Below are 18,055 nucleotides of genomic sequence, written 5' to 3'. Positions count from 1 at the left end.
TTTTTTTTTTTTTTTTTTGAGAAAAAGGTACAAAATAATGATTAATGTATAGGGTTCAGGGTCCTCTTTCATCAGCCTCAATAATTTTTTTTTTTTTAATGAGAACTCAGCCCCAAGATATACACCATTACTTTCTCAAAAAAAAAAAAAAAGATATACACCATTAAATATGTAAATAATTTAATATTATATTATTGCTTAAAGACTAAATATAGGTAAATTATATATATATATATATATATATGTCATTTCAACAAATTATAAATAAAATTATAAGTCTATTATTAACAACTCTGGCAAAAGCCAAAAAATAGTATATGGGACCATTTGATTTGGGTCCATTTTTATAGAATTCTGAACCATAGACCTCTACAGTATATAGTCTACAGTCTACAGGCTACGCACTATTATTCATTCCTTCAACCACATACGATAAACAGTCTCTGCTTTGGTGAATGTGCTAAGCAAACCTATCTTTGACTCATCATCTCACCAATTTAATCTGGACCCTCTTTATTATCTCATACTCTTCTTAAAACAAACACATCCCTTTAAATAATCGCCAATTCACCTGCGAGGAATTCAAACTAATTTAAAGAATGTACAAATTGTACACCTCATATAAATATCTCACTATCTGTAGCAGATAATTAAGGGCACAAATGATGACGCGATTAGCGGAAGTGATTTTCAAAACAACATATAAAAATAATAATAATAATAATAATAATTGTAACAATCAATCAGGGACAGGTGAAAAGGGTCACGACAAACCTCTTATCTCACCTTATCCATTCTCATGTGAGCTTTTCTACCTCGTATAGGACCCAATTTTGCCTTCCTTCTTTTATATATTTTTCTTAATAATTCAATTTTTGAGAGAGGAGGATTTGAATTTGGGTTTGGAAATGCCAATTGAGTTTAAGCTACAAGGTTCATGATTTTTTTTTTAATATACATATAGTAGTATTATATTTCTACACATTTTATTTTTCGAGTTTAGATGCTCTTATATTCATTATTTCTTCTTTTCTCCTTATCAATTTCAACCTACCTTATTAGGGATGATAAAATGTCTCTGTTCCTTATTTTTTCTTGACTTGTCCCATTTCTAGAGTCAATTTGGTTCAGTTTTATGTTTTTTTATTATATTTTACTAGCTTGTAAGCATATGCATAGATACACTTAAAAATATATGCATAATATAATTCCTATATATATAATTTAAATACCATTGATAGTTATTTTTATATTTTGTTAACTCCTTAAAAAATTTTGTAAGGATATTATTATATATAAAATGTAAATTTTCCATGTTTTTTTTAATTATTGTGAAGCACTTTTTCTTTTTTCTTTTTTTTTTTATGATTCATTTATTCTAGACTTTTTAGTTTTTGTACTTAATAACTCATTTAGATGAATATTTATGATGCGGTCTTACATTTGATTCTAAAATTAAGAAATAAAACTCTTTATAAATAAATAATTTAGGACATGTGGCGCAAAATTGAAATTCTAATTTAAGTTTTTCTCAGTTTTACCTATTATTATATATATATATAGAGAGATTATAAGACCATCTTTATATTTTTGGGCATTTGAAAACTTGCTTTTCTAAGTGCGTTTTGCAATTGCAACTCAAAGGGTGCAATGAAAAAACACGTAAAATCATGATGTGGGGCCATTGAGTGCACTTATGAAAACTTACCAAATATCAAAATGACAAAATTTAGGTACAGTACCTTAGGTGCTGTTCCTTAAATTCATTTCTTAAAATTCAGCTATGTGATTACTTAATTAAAAAAATATATTTCTATCATATAAGAAAAAATTTATATGGCAAAATTTTAAAAATGAAATTTAAGGAACAGCACCTAAATACTGTACTTAAGTCTTGCTCATATCAAAATATGCGTCTACAAAATGTTATTATGTTTTTCTACCAAAAAAGGAAAACCAAATTGTTACTTACCCTATATGAGTTTTTCTTGTCTCAAAAAGGGGACAAGGATGAGTCATCCTTGATCCAACCTTGCCCCATCCAATTGGTAAAACAGGACACCAATCTCGTCAAATAAAACCCTTCCAAAATTGGTAAAAAAGAGAATAGAGAGTTTTTCTGGATCTTTGACCATACTAATTTTTAAAACCATATTGTTATTTCGTATTAACCATGATAATAAAGAGCCATCAAAATTCTTTACAAAATTATGAGAAAAAGACAATAAATGTATGCCTTCAAATTAAAAAAGAAATAAACCTATTCCTACCTAGAAAACGAGGATCCATTAACTTATTAAGTGTCATTTTAAATCATTCATTTTTCTGTTGATAAATGAAAAACAATTGACTCTAAAAATCTGATATCAGTAATTCCCAACTGCTCTCTGGCCTCTGCCTCATGAGTCAAGATCACATTGCACGGATACGAAAATCTGATATCATTTTCTTTCTCTCTTTTTTTATTATTGCAATATTTAATGTCACATATATTAAAAGTCAGTTGAATTTGTAACTGGGTTCTCCACATCCAAGCCTCATGCCCGTGATTATATTCGAAGTCAGTTGAATTTGTAACTGGGTTCTCCGCATCCAAACCTCATGCCCGTGATTATATTCGTCCTGATTTTTCCACTGTTCAGAATGAGTACACTACAAATCAAACGATTGAATGCTCAAATTTCCTACCACGTACTGTTCAATCATAAACTTGGTCAATGTCAGCAATCAGCATACTGATTCCCGCCTTTTCTCAGTTTTACAATGATGTAATCTACTGAATCAAATACATTGTTTTTCAAAATTTATTTGTGAAAGAATCAAGTACAGCTTTTAAAGATGAAGTGAGACCGTTCTTCCATTTGTTTATTCATTGATTTTACGTCGTTAACCAAGCTAAATCACCATTTCAAATCCACTTCATTTAAAGGAAAGTTGTGTGTATACAAGTATAATTATTATTTTGTTGTGTGTGTGTAAAAGTTCAGTTGATTAAGATTTTGATTACTTAACAATTAATTAATCTCGCACAAATAATGTTACAAAAGTTTGAAGAAAACATACATGATACTCTCTTAATGAAATAGAAATTAAATTATTAGTTTCTAGTAGTAAACATAGTAGTTTCTTGATTCCACAATGTGATAAAATGAAATCCACCAGAAAAAGAAATTAACAAAATGTATTTTATTGATAACAATCTCTGAAAAAAAAAATGTTTACCGACTAAGGGACCTATTTCGAGCTCCATAAAACTTGACAACAAAAAAAAAAATTAAAATAAGTCCTAACTAATACATAACCATAACAAGAACCAAATTTGACCTAAAAAGAATTAAAAACACCTAAAAATAAAGAAATAAATGTTGTAAACCTAAAATAACTAAAATTACATAAAAATACGAAAAATAACAAATTACATAAATTAATTTGAAAATTGTATACTACATCAACAAACCTAAGTTTTCTTTATATGTTTATGAACCCTAAACCAAGTTAGACAAAACCTAAAATATTATAGGAACCAAACTCTTGGTTCTCGTTGATTTGAGGAAGTTACAAACCAAGCTTAGATAATTCAGTCTTAAACTCAAGTTCAACTTGAACTCAACAATGATAAATAAAAAATAAAAATTGAAGAGTTTGAAATGCAAAGTATCAAAAAGAGTTGAGCTCATGGGAGCCACCAAAATTGTTGTTTTGATGAAAATATGATTTATCTTATATATCTTCATCAATATTGGTAAAACAGGGCAAAAATTATGAATTAAGTTTGCAGCTTTCTTGACCACTAAGGTATATTCAAGTTTAATTCATCGACATCATTGTTGAGTACAAGTTGAACTTGTGTTAATTTAAAACTGAAATTTCAAATTTTATTATGATTTTTAAGTTCCTATTATTTTAGGTTTTGTGACTTTTGTCTAACTTGGTTTAGCGTTCATAAACGTATCAAGAAAACTAAGCTTTGTTCAAGCTAAATTAGACTTGAAATGCTCCTAAAAAAAACAACTAATTTTAAAAAATAAACACAATTTTGACATTAATTTCAAATTATCGACATATATAGATTTTTATTTTTATTTTTTTTTAGAATCTCTAGAGTCAAGGCTATAAATTCTCTCCATTTTGGATGAACTCGTCATAGCCACAAAAGTGATCACATTATCTTCATTGTCTTTATTAAAGGATTATCCAAATTTTCTTATATGACGAAGTCCATTCAGTTAATTAAAGACCTCGGCTTAATCATGTGTAGGGCCTCCCTCTATATAAGTTAATGCCTTGTAATCTCATTTCCTATTCTCATGAAGGCTTTACATTTCGCCACAATTTAGGATTCTAGTACCTTTAACGTGCCTTTTACATGATTCCCTATCAAACTCTGTTTAAAGCAAATTCATCCATTCATGCAAACTTGCTTCGATAGATCACACTCACACATGCCCTTGGCCCAAAGAAAGTGCTTCTTTCTTACTAGCTTTTTGGGTTTTGTTTTTTTGTTTTTTTTTTCCTAACATAATTTAAGGGTCTCTATTGCCCGGCTTAATAATTCTGTCTGGATTTGCAAGAAACTCTCTAAACCGAGATGAAAAACCTTCGAAGTAAAGACTTTATCTTACAAACTTGTAATGAGAGTTTGTGTCACAATCAGAAAAAGATCATTGATGCCAGTGGATCAAATTGATTTAAGGAAGCAGGTAAAAGCCCAATCAGGGAGTATTCTAAGTACTGAGGAGTATGGAGGATGAGTAATGTAGCCGAGTACATGAGCAAGTACTAAAAACTAGCATTCAAATCAGTCAATGTATAATAATAAAAGAGAAAAATCACTTTTAGCCCCTACATTTTCAAACGATTCTCATTTTAGTTCCTACATTTTATTTTTACCGTTTTTAGTCCCTATCCTGAAAAACGCTTCCCGTTTTGGTCCCTGCCATTACATTAGAAACAGAAAAAACTGATGTGGCAAACGGCAGGAATAAATAATATTAAATTAATATCCGCATGGCATAAATTAATAATAAAAAATGCCACGTCAGCATTTAAATTAAAAAAAATTAGTTTATTAATTTTAACTAAATAAAAAAAATTAAAAACTAAAAATCAAATTGAGATCTAAATGTGTCTTGAATAAGAACAACAAGAACACAATCTCATATCCAAGAACACAAACCTAGAAGTCAAAAAAAAAAAAAAAATTACAGATCTAAGCAGATTGCAACAAAATACAAATTAGATCTGGAAAAATTAACAAATCAGAGAATTCAAGTCTCACAAAAATAAATAAATAAATAAATAATCAAAAGGACTAAAATGCTCACCGCCTCCATTCACGAAGAGCAAAACCTTCTTCATATCTAGCCAACCACCAAATAATAATTAAAATTAAAAAAAAAAAAAAATTAAACCTAGTACCATGGCCTTGGTCTTGGAATAAAATGATCCAATGAAATTAGGGGTGTCCTCCTCCTTGTACCCGATACTGGATCCAAGTGGATGATCCGAAATTCCGAATCATACTTAAAGATACATCCAGTGGCATAGTTGATCAAGACAATACCCTTATCTCTGCACACGTCAGCCAAAGTGAGTGTTCCAGCAACGTTGGTTTGAATGGTCTTGACTTTGTGGGACTCACACCAGTCGACGTTGGGGCGGCTCGTGACGCCAACAGCATTGAACACGTGGCTTGGCTTGGTGGCTGCGATGTCGGCTTCAAGTGACGAGCGATTCTCGAGGCGACCAGAGCCGTAGACGAAGTCGATGCCTTGAGCTTGGCAAAGCTTGCCCAATAAACCGCCAATCCAATCGGTGCGACCATAGATCAAGAATTTGTATGGTTGGTCGGTTGCTAAATCTCCATTTGCTAGAAAACCCATCTAATATAGATAGAGATGATGATATTATGTAAAAAATGTGAGAATGTGAGAGATTTGGATCCGGTGGGAGTAATTATCCAATGGCCGATCGTGAGGAAGGTTTTGCTCTTCGTGAATGGAGGGGTGAGCATTTCAGTCCTTTTGATTTTTGATTTATTTATTTATTTTTGTGAGACTTGAATTTTCTGATTTGTTGATTTTTCATTTTTCCCAATCTAATTTGTATTTTGTTGCAATCTGCTTAGATCTGTAATTTTTTTTTTTTAATTTTAATTTCTAGGTTTATGTTCTTAGATATGAGATCGTGTTCTTGTTGTTCTTGTTCAAGGTACACTTAGATCTCAATTCATATGATTTTTAGTTTTTAATTCTGTTTTTAATTTTTTTATTTAGTTAAAATTAATAATTTTATTTTTTATTTTTTTATTTAGTTAAAATTAATGAATTAATTTTTTTAATTTAAATGCTGACGTGGCATTTTTTATTATTAATTTATGCTACGTGGATATTAATTTAGTATTATTTATTCCTGCCGTTTGCCACGTCAGCTTTCTCCGTTTCTAATGTAACGACAGGGACCAAAACGAAAAGCGTTTTTCAGGATAGGGACTAAAAGCAGTAAAAATAAAATGTAGGGGCTAAAATGGAAATTGCCTAAAAATGCAAAGACTAAAAATGGCTTTCCACCTAATATAAATGATGAGTAATGTAGCCAAGTACATGAGCAAGTACTAAAAACTAGCATTCAAATCAGTCAATGTATAATAATATAAAAGGTAAATTTTGCACATTCAACTCAAAAAATTACTCATATCAGTTTATGTAAACCTATGTAAGAAATAAAAATAAAATAGATAATATGATGTAAAATGTTTGAAAAATAAATTAGAGCAACAAATTTTGTATGAGCTAATGTGAATGTCCTTAGAAGATTTGAAAAAAAAAATATTTTGGCAACAGAAGAATTTTTAAAAAGAAAACTAGGGTTTACAAAAGAAGGAAAAATTAGAGCATTTACATAAGCTCGTGCAAAACTTCATATCTATTTTAGCACAAAAACCTACATTTTCTATTTCACATAACCACTTTCAAAAATGTTTACATTAAATTATTTATTTTACACTTTGTGGGGCCCGTAGGCCTGGTAGACTGGGCTCATCTTGCATTTGGCCCAAGGCCCATGCCGAGGAGGGATGAGCGTCTGAGGCTGGTGTATGAAGACTTATGCTTTTTTGGACCCCGCCGAGGACATCCCTGTCCTCGGCGTACTGAGGCTTATTTCAGGTGGGGGACAGGCCCAGAGCAGGTTGTCACCTCCACCCTAAATGCGCTCATCTAACCCCCTTGGCCGCATTAATGGGGATGTAACCCCTTGACAGGGTAACATTGACCATTGCGAACCACTGGAGTACTGATAAGGTCTCTGATGGGACGGACGGTCAGAGGGAAGACGAATGGATGATCAGCAGAAGGAAGAATGAGATAGGAGGAGGGGAACTATATAAGAAGGGCGAGCAAAGCAGTGAAGAGGGGAGGAAAAAGGAAGAAAAGAGGAGAAGGAACCTCCTCGGACAAATGCCGAGGAGCTACCCTTAGTTATAAATCGGGTTCACTCCCCTTCAATGGGAAAAAGTGGCTTGTGTTTCGTTGTTAGTCTGTTAGGGCCTAACCCTTCATCCCACTCTCTGGAAATGTATTGTTAGGAAACTTTTCTAAACTGAGTCCCTACAATTGGCACCGTCTATGGGAAGGATTAGTGCACTGGCAGGCGCAACGGGCGATCATTCCTAAGTAGTTATTTTATGGAAGGTTGGTAGCGACGCATCAAAAAAAAAAATTGCAGAAAAGTAGAAGATTCAATAAAAAAGAAAAGGAACTTCATATCATTTTCTTAGACAGAAAGTACAAGATACAAATAGAGGCTCAGACAAACGTGTTTTAAAACTAATTTTATAAGCTAATTCTACAAACAGAGGCCCAGGTGGACCTGTTTTAAAACTAGATAGAGGGAATGGGGCTGAGGCTAGCATGCTCCAAGGCCACCAACAACTCCTTGTCTGGTGCGGCGGAGCTGGAACAAAGAGAGGAGCCGACGCAGGGGCATCGGGACGCCCTCCCTCATGATGTTCTCTTGATTCTCTCCAATCCTCACGAGCGTTGGACGTTGGAGACGGCAACACTCAGGCACCAGCCATGACGTGATTTTGCGCGTCTCCTCCGGTAGGGGTGCTCCCCGGGGAGGAGCGTTAGGTACTTCAGGGACATCCCTCCTGGCCACCACGCATGGCACTATCAGGGTTACACCTAGACTCTGCCACGCCAGAAGCTTGATGGGGGCTGCGGTCACAACGGCTCTTGGCCAGGGCGGTAGGGCCTTTGGCCTGTGTGTCCTCACACAAACCAGGGGCCGCCCCATATCTCCCAACTCGGGTCACAATCCTGGCAGGGTTATTGAAGGGGCCCGGGGAGCTGAGGGGACGTGTTTCTAGTTGTGTTGGGAAGTTCATGGAGTGTAGAGAAATGTTTCCCCCAGAAAGCCTTATATAGAGGATGAAGACTGGTGGGAATTAATCCACACAAAGTTCGAAAAGAGAATTATCAGCGATCCTAATCACGAGGATACCAAATCCCAAGGAGACCGTAGACCGCTAGATGTGTATCAATTCACGAGGATATTAATGAAGGCGTGTCTCGCGCATCGAAGCGTCAAGCGCAGAGCGCGAACAGTCAAGGGGCGCCTCGTAAATGAAGAAGATGGGAACTTGAACTGAAGGCGAGGTCAATGCCACATGTAAGATCAGAGTCCGAACCACCCCTACCCAAAGCACTGTAGAGTTAATAGTCCGACTCGAAGAGGAACCGTCTCCAGAAAAGCGGTCCAAGGACAAACCCCTTCATACAGAAGAATGGAAGTGTTAGACAGAACCAAGGCATTGCATGGTCCTCGGACTCAAGCCTATGGGGAAACTAACCACTCGGCTATACCTAGGTACTAGACAGAACCAAGGTATTGCATGGTCCTCGGACTCAAACCTATGGGGAAACTAGATACTTACAGAGAAATGGAAGCGTTAGACAGAACCAAGGCATTGCATGGTCCTCGGACTCAAGCCTATGGGGAAACTAACCGCTCAGCTATACCTGGGTACTAGACAGAACCAAGGTATTGCATGGTCCTCGGACTCAAACCTATGGGGAAACTAGATACTTACAGAGAAATGGAAGCGTTAGACAGAACCAAGGCATTGCATGGTCCTCGGACTCAAGCCTATGGGGAAACTAACCGCTCAGCTATACCTGGGTACTAGACAGAACCAAGGTATTGCATGGTCCTCGGACTCAAACCTATGGGGAAACTAGATACTTACAGAGAAATGGAAGCGTTAGACAGAACCAAGGCATTGCATGGTCCTCGGACTCAAGCCTATGGGGAAACTAACCGCTCAGCTATACCTGGGTACTAGACAGAACCAAGGTATTGCATGGTCCTCGGACTCAAACCTATGGGGAAACTAGATACTTACAGAAGAATGGAAGCGTTAGACAGAACCAAGGCATTGCATGGTCCTCGGACTCAAGCCTATGGGGAAACTAACCGCTCAGCTATACCTGGGTACTAGACAGAACCAAGGTATTGCATGGTCCTCGGACTCAAACCTATGGGGAAACTAGATACTTACAGAAGAATGGAAGTGTTAGACAGAACCAAGGCATTGCATGGTCCTCGGACTCAAGCCTATGGGGAAACTAACCACTCGGCTATACCTGGGTACTAGACAGAACCAAGGTATTGCATGGTCCTCGGACTCAAACCTATGGGGAAACTAGATACTTATAGAAGAATGGAAGTGTTAGACAGAACTAAGGCATTGCATGGTCCTCAGACTCAAGCGTATGGGGAAACTAACCACTCGGCTATACCTAGGTACTAGACAGAACCCAGGTATTGCATGATCCTCGGACTTAAACCTATGGAGAAACTAGATACTTACAGAAGAATGGAAGTGTTAGACAGAACCAAGGCATTGCATGGTCCTCGGACTCAAGCCTATGGGGAAACTAACCACTCGGCTATACCTGGGTACTAGACAGAACCAAGGTATTGGATGGTCCAAGGACTCAAACTCATGAGAAAACTAGCTACTCACAGAAGAACCAAAGGGTTAAACTAACTATTTACAGAGGAACCGAGGCGTCAGCTAGAGCCGGATTGTGATGCGATCCTCGGATTCATGCCTAAAGGATAGCTGATGGTCTCATGAGACCGAATCCAGAACGGAACCAAGGTATTGAGCAAAATATTAAAGTACGGCAAGAAGAAGGAAGCATCAATAATTAGAAACAAAATAGTAAATACTCATTTCAAATAGAAAGTATATAGTTTCGTTACAATGCCCCTGAGGCAAGAAGCAAAATGGAATAAGAAAGAAAGCAAATAACAGTGTCCTATGCCATATGCCATTTTCCTCCAACCCAGTAAGTAAATTGTCTTGAGGAGGCTTGTCAAAAGGCTTCTACTAACACCTAGGGACCTTGTCTCGGAGGGGCTACTTCAGAAGGCCCTTCCACGGTAGGGGTAATCGGAGGAACCATGAGTATGGCTGGGGAGCTAGCAGGAAGCCTTACCACCTCTTGGGGCACTTCTTGACCCTCGGTTCTAGCCCCCTCCAACGCTCTATGGGGCTTGGCCCCCTCAAAAGGTCTGTCAGCTGCAGATGTGTCCTCAGCGGCCCCGTTATGACTTCCACTTGCCGCTGGTAATGCAGACCCCTCCTCGAAAGCAACAGGAACAACCTCGCAAATTGCGGGAGGGTAAAATACTCTCTCCGCCCTCCTAAGGTCAGACGAGACATCAACCCCCACTTGGTTGAGGGCTTCATGCCAGGTCTCATAACAGAAGCGCCCGCATACTGCAAGAATTTGAGCTTTGAGGGTGGCTTCAGTCTTGGCCACCCCCTCGGCAAAAGCCTCCTCTTCCGCCTGTCCTGCGGAGCGCTCAGCGTATATTCTCACAAACACCGCCTCGTCTTTGGCCCTCACAGCCTCGTCCCTGGCATACTCTGCAATACCCCTTACGCTGACTGTCTCGACCAACTTTTTCTTCAGGGCGGCAATGTCCTCTTTTGCAGTTCGTAGGTGGCCCTCAACATCCTACCACCGCTTAGTCTAATCCTCGGCCCACTTCGTCGCTATGGTTAGGTCAGGCGCCGCATTACCTTTGGCCCACTCTTGCTCCCAAGTTCAGCCATGTCGGCGGGAAGGAGAAGAGACTTCTCTAGGGCGTCGGCCACAAGGACCCATAGGAATCAAAACCCTCCTCCCCGTCCGAGGGAAGGGCAGCAGGATTTTAAGGGGCTATTGTGGGGCCCGTAGGCCTGGTAGACTGGGCCCATCTTGCATTTGGCCCAAGGCCCATGCCGAGGAGGGATGAGCGTCTGAGGCTAGTGTATGAAGACTTATACTTTTTTGGACCCCGCCGAGGACATCCCTGTCCTCGGCGTACCGAGGCTTATTTCAGGTGAGGGACAGGCCCAGAGCAGGTTGTCACCTCTACCCTAAATGCGCTCATCTAACCCTCCTGGCCGCATTAATGGGGATGTACCCCTTGACAGGGTAACATTGACCATTGCGAACCACTGGAGTACTGATAAGGCCTCTGATGGAACAGACGGTCAGAGGGAAGGCGAATGGATGATCAGCAGAAAGAAGAATGAGATAGAAGGAGGGGAACTATATAAGAAGGCGAGCAAAGCAGTGAAGGGGGGAGGAAAAAAGAAGAAAAGGGGAGAAGGAACCTCCTCGGACAAATGCCGAGGAGCTACCCTTAGTTGTAAATCGAGTTCACTCCCCTTCAATGGAAAAAAGCAGCTTGTGTTCCGTTGCTAGTCTGTTAGGGCCTAACCCTTCGTCCCACTCTCTAGAAATGTATTGTTAGGGAACCTTTTTAAACTGAGTCCCTACACACTTCATTTCATTAAAATTTCTCTCTTTATCAAATTTTTATTACTCTCTCAAATTATCTCTCTTTCTCTCTTTGTATATACGAGTAAAGAAAGTATTAAAAAATATATTTACATGTGAACAATAATCGTATATATTTATATGGTTACTGTATCAACAATGTAAATTTACACAAATTTAGCTTAATTGCCGTTGGTAATTTTTAAGGTTGGTCATGCAAAATCTTCTCCTTATTATGCTATTATACATTGACTGATGTGAGTGTTCGTAAAAAATAGTTTTACATTAAAACAAATAAAGTCTAAAATACAATTTATTTTCACTATCACCAATTATGTACAATTTTTAGAAACTTGTTTTTTTAATATGATTATAATTTTACCTATTTTAATTTTTAATCAAAGCAGTCCACTAAAATCAAGTTATTCGAAATGGAACCTCTATATATATATATACGAATAAAGTTTTTCTCCAAACTAATTTGGAAAGAAACCCTACAAACTCATCATATATCTTTATATTGAATGTGAATTTTGAAAATCTAACCGTTAGATTTCATGTTCTTATTACATCCTTAATGCTTACAAAATTTCAAAAAAATCAAAAATCAATTGCTATGTCATCAAATAAATATTATAACATCAAGTTTTTGTAATCTAAAGTTTTATATAAAAAATAGGTTAATAGATCAAATAGTAAATAACATCCGATTTGAATGAAATTTGATATGCAAGTTAAGAACAAAAGGAGCATGAAATTTAACGATTAGATTTTCAAAATTCACACCCAAAAAAGAAATATATGAAAAGTTTGAATAGTTTCTCTCCAAATTAGTTTGGAGAGAAACTTTGTTATTTTGTTTTATAGATCGTTCTGCAAATCCCTTTTTTTAATACTTGTTTTAGTTGTTTTTTGGTTTATACTTCTTTTTATCGAACTCAAACTATATTCTTTTGAACTATAATATTGACTATTGAGGTTGTGGCTTTTAAGCTTTTGGAGTGCTTGTGAATTCATGGGTGTATGATGACATGTAAAGGCCACAATCTGTTTTAACAAATATTCCTTATCCTTATTTGAAATTGTTAGAGTTGATTTTGTGACAGTGTTGGAGTTAGATATTTTGCTTTACCAATAAGAATTCCAAAATTGGAGTGCAGTTAAGGTGGCTTGTTATAGCAGAAGTTGGAAGCATGTGTTAAAACTTGAGTCATGAGGGTTCATAAGTTTTTCAGTATTCACTTCAAAAAGGCATCCATTGTGTTCCCAACAGAAATTAGAAAGCTCACTGTAGGAGTAATTTTATATTTCTGAATTGATCTATAAAATCTTTAGAATTTAAGAAGATCCAAGGATGAAGCTAAGAATAAGAAAGGTGTTGTGAGCTCAGAAATTAAGTAATGATTGGGTATTCTGTAAATCATATAATTTAGCCTAAGTTGCAGATATTTCCTGAGATCTTTAGGTAATTTCGAAATGGTTTCATTGTTTGTGTCAGAGTTTGTTAGACGACCTGCTGCACCTGCCACACTCAGGGAATTTCAAGTTACAAGGATGATAAGACTGACGAAATGTCGTTTTGTATAGAAAACACAGATGCGGGTATGGGTACAACAAAGTGACACGGAAATTATGATAATAATGACATGACACGGCGGGATACATATATTAATTAGTTATAAAATATTTTTAAATATGATTAAGTATTAATTTTTTCATAAAATGTTAAACACACATCAATTTAGGAGCAATAATGGATAATAAAGTGAATTCATGACTATGAAATGATGTTTAGAAATTAGAATATAAACAAATAATAAGATCCCTAAATAAAAGATAACTAGATAAGTGTTTAAGATAACTAGGACATAACACGCACCAAAGGGGGGGGGGGGAAGCCTCCTTTACCATCTCCTTCAAATAGGCATCAGGTGAATTCACAAATGCAGCAACGAGCACATCTTCCTCAACAACAGCATCATCCAGTGCCAACAGGTCACAGCAACAACATATGCCATCTTTGCAACAGCAACAGCAGCAGCAACAGCCTACTCCATCAAGTCAGTTGCAGGAGCATTATGGGCAACAATTTCCACCATCAAGGGTCCTCAAGCTGTAACCCATCAACCACAAATAACAAGGGTCCAGGGCTCAGGAAATCAGAAGCCTTCCTCTCTTGCAATGGTGCAGCCTAACACAGTCCAGGCTGTGGCCAGAATAGAACAGCTATTGCGGAAATTGATGAATCTTGTAACAGGATTCTTGGCAAAAGAAGCATTCATGAGCTAGTCAGCCAGGTGAGCCATATTGGGCTTCTTTGCTATTGGTTTACTGAAAAATCTTGGATTATTAATAATGAATATTTTTTTTTTGCTCTCAAGTCTGATCAGTTTATTGCAAAGACAGAACCCATCTAACTTTGTTTTTGCTAATAGAACCATATGGACAAACATTTGTTGTTGCAAGTTTTTGATGAAACATTAACCTTAATGTGTCTAGTTCAACTTTGACATCTTATGAGTATGAATGTAAAAAAACTGTCCTGTCTGCTTAGTTTAAGTCTTATATCAGTTTGGAGTGTATGAGTGAGTTTCTAATGTGTTCATAAACTATAATTCTATTGCAGTAGTTGGATATATAACACACAGCCTAATTCTTGCCTCTCTTAAAACCCAAGTCACTTAGCTGTACCCATCTTTTTTTGGGTGGGGGTAGAACTTGTGTTGAGGGCCATGATTTTTTTTTTATTACTTATTTTAAATCTTTTTTGACTTCTGCTTGTACAGATTGATTCATCAGAGAATTTGGATCCTGAAGTTGAAGACATTCTTGTTGATATTGCAGAGGATTTTGTTGATTCTGTAAGTAGCTGAGCCAGTTCTTTTGTGTTTCCTCCTTCTCATGTTCAGTGTACCTTGCAGTTTTTAGTGCTTTGTGACTAGATGAATCTTGCCTAATTATTCAGTTGGGTTTAGATTTGCACTTTTTCCTTCTTAGTGTGTGATGTGGCAAGGACAGCTTAAGACCTAGTGTCGGTGTGATATGTACCAGCCAAAGATGCCACCTTTCAATTAATTTGAAGCTTAGAAATGTTTAAGAATAAAATTTGCAACAAAACAAGATTATAAGTTTATAACAAATGGAAAATAATATGATCAAAGTTGGAACAATAAAATATCAATTTCTAGGCTTACTTATCAATATATATATATATATATATATCAATTTCTAGGCTCAAAGACTCGAACAATTTTTAGATCTGAAATTTCATAAAATAAATAAAAGAGCATTGCAACAACTTAAAAAAGCTATTTGTACTAGCCTTTAGTAACCCTAGGATTCTAGCCTTCCATCTTCAATGTAACAATTAAGTCCTAACCATCCAATTTCATAAAAAGTCACTTGTCACATGACCTTTTAAAATGCTAAATGCATAATAATAAACAAAACTAACATAGATTAATAAAAGACTAGTCTTGTGATAGCAAACAAGTCAACAAAATGGACGAATGGATCTGCTTCCTTAGGCTTAATTCTCTTACATCAGTGTGTAAGTTCATGATAGCTCAGAAAAGGTGTTTATAAACCTAGCTTCAAGTGATTGGCATAAGACTTCTGTTGGGCAGTGGTGTATTCTTGAATTTTATTTCTAAGCATTTTATACTCCAGCTGTGACTGAGAACATCCCATGAGACTGTTGTGATTCTCTAGGTGATTCTTTTTAAATCTATAGTCGTACTTACACTTGCACTTATGTTTTATCCTTTGATTAGATTACAACATTTGGTTGCTCGTTGGCCAAGCATCGAAAATCAACAACATTGGAAGCAAAAGACATACTTTTACATCTTGGTTAGTTACGTAGGGGAATTCCTCTGTGTAGTGTTAACTTCGGTTTATGTACTTTTAACACTTAATCTTCTTTTACTCGTTGATTTGATATAGAAAGAAACTGGAATATTACACTTCCTGGTTTTGGTGGTGATGAGATTAAGAGCTACAGAAAACCGGTAAGAATTATCATTGACCGTTTACCTCTATCTAGATGGCAGTAGGGCAATCTATCTACTGGTTGTGGTGACGATGCTTTTCATACTTAAAAAAAATATATAAGAAAAGAAAATTTCTTTAACATATTGCCCTTTGATGGTTTTGCAGCTTACAAATGATATTCACAAGGAGCGTCTTGTAGCCGTAAGTTTATTGCCTCTTTTGTATTAACTTTTATAGGCCTCCCTCAAATGTATGAATTTTTTTGTGTGTGTATACTTTTAAAGATATCTACGAATGTTAGTGGACTCTCATTGATGTTATGCTAAGCTAAATTGAATCTTGAGTTTTTTTTTTGATAAACTGAATCTTGAGTTGTTAGATCAATATTTGTATCAGTTTTCGAAGGAGTCTTCATCATTGCTTCTATTTTTGGCAGATAAAGAAATCAATGGTAGCAACTGAGACAGCAACCAAAATTTCTTCTGGACAAGCTGCTGGAAATGCAAAGGGTAATCTGGCCAAGGCACCTGCCAATCCATTGGCTCCCCAAATTTAAAAAGTGCGTGAAGCATTTATTGATACTGCTGGACTTGAGAACTGTTTCTGATAAAGAAGGTATGACAAATATTTAGAGATGCATAATGCCTAAAACTATGGAGGCATGTATTGAATCAGCATAAAACTAGCATGTTTATCTGTTTTCATGCATTTAGACAGTTAGGAATAAAGAAGTTCCTGTTTCTTTGAGGTAATGTCATGGCATGATGTGCTTATTCTCTTGACATTTTCAACAGTGTTTTTATTGGATGGAAGTCCATCTCTCTTAGTTTTTAAACTCCCAAACCTCACATAGGGATCGCCGCTTGCTCCTCTATGGTTTTGAAGAAGTCCTTGTAACAAGGTTGAATACGTTGAACCTGAGTTACTTTGCGTATAGGGAGTTATTATTAGGGTAAATTTGTGGTCATATCATCTTGAAGTAATATTACAAAGATACTAAACTGCAACATGGTTTATGTATATAGAGAGTTTAGATGCATGTCTTACAGCAGAAAGTGGTATGCTAGTTTATGTATTTAAAGGTTTATAATCTCTGGCATCTATCAGTACAGTTCACTTTGTGCAGGCCAAACTTTGCAAAGAGAAGGCAATGTTACAGTGGAATGGATCCAAGATTTATTGCCTGCCTTGGTGGACATCCATATTTATGAATCTTCTTTATGTTGATCTCTGAGGCCACCAATGACGAAGGATGAAAAGTTTTGTTTCACTAATTGATATTCATGCCCCCAATGCTATTGGGCCACCAACTTGTTGAAATAGCAGCTGCAAGTTTGATTGGACTGGTAGGTAACTACTTTTTGAGCTCTTATGTTGGAGTTGTTGTCTGCTATAAATTGGCACCGTTGCAAGCAATCATGGGAAGCAACAGATGTTTTATATGCTTTTCTTGTCGTCACATATGAGTAAATCATAGTTTTGGCCTTTTGGGGGTACATAAGAAAACTAAGGGACAAAGAAGACAGTCATTTTGGTTCAAGCAATTTGATCACAGCTATATTTCATAGCTAGTGTTGGCGGTACATAGAAAATGGAAGGACAAAAAAGAGTCATTTTTATTTTAGCAATTTGATCACAAGTATCTTTCATGGGTCATTGATCACAGGTATCTTTCATAGCTGGTATTGGGGGCATATAGAAAATGAAGGGACGAGTAATTTTGATTTAAGTAATTTGACAAGTATCTCTCATGGTGTTGTTTTGGCACCTGAAATTCTAACTTATTATGGTCCGTCACATCATGGGCAGAAAAAATCCCATTGATATCAGTTCCATGTGTGGTCTTGCTGAGTCTTCCCTGTTTTATGTCCTGGTAATATATACTATTAAAAAAAAAAAAAAAAAAAAAAATNGGGGAGAGAGAGAGAGAGAGATTGACCAACAGAGAGGGAAAGGAGAGATTGACTGAGAAAGAGAGTGAGAAAGAGAGAGCTTACCGATATGCAATAACCTTGTTGGCCTCGCCATTGGTGCTGACAGAGAGAGTGAGAGAGAGGGAGACTAGGGTTAGGAATTAAGTTTTGTTCTAAATTCAAATCGCTGCATTTCAGGCCCCAAATTTTTTTTTTTTTTTTTTTTATTTTTTTTAAATTTCGGCATGAGCTGTGTCCGGGAATTTTTTTGTTTTTCTTTTTAAAAAAGGAAATAGCTGGGACGTG

At 36.5% G+C, this 18,055-nt stretch overlaps 1 protein-coding gene and 1 pseudogene across 1 annotated transcript; one reads left to right on the top strand and one right to left on the bottom strand.

Moving 5' to 3' along the window:
- Positions 1-4,873: 4,873 nt before the first annotated feature.
- On the bottom strand, positions 4,874-5,882 carry LOC112023306 (bifunctional dTDP-4-dehydrorhamnose 3,5-epimerase/dTDP-4-dehydrorhamnose reductase-like; annotated as a pseudogene).
- A 5,559-nt stretch (positions 5,883-11,441) lies between these two features.
- On the top strand, positions 11,442-17,747 carry LOC111984543 (transcription initiation factor TFIID subunit 12). Its single transcript, XM_065766233.1, is given in 11 exon segments — positions 11,442-11,624; positions 13,709-13,835; positions 13,838-13,948; positions 13,951-14,049; positions 14,052-14,140; positions 14,630-14,704; positions 15,617-15,695; positions 15,789-15,853; positions 16,002-16,037; positions 16,273-16,451; positions 16,963-17,747. Coding segments are annotated over 10 exon segments (984 nt in total). The 3' UTR covers positions 16,393-16,451; positions 16,963-17,747.
- Positions 17,748-18,055: the final 308 nt, after the last annotated feature.

The sequence above is a fragment of the Quercus suber genome, unplaced genomic scaffold (assembly GCF_002906115.3).
Source record: "Quercus suber isolate HL8 unplaced genomic scaffold, Cork oak 2.0 scaffold_693, whole genome shotgun sequence".
NCBI lineage: Eukaryota > Viridiplantae > Streptophyta > Magnoliopsida > Fagales > Fagaceae > Quercus > Quercus suber.
Note: the sequence above shows the minus strand (reverse complement) of the source record. Positions and strands in the feature narration are given on the sequence as shown.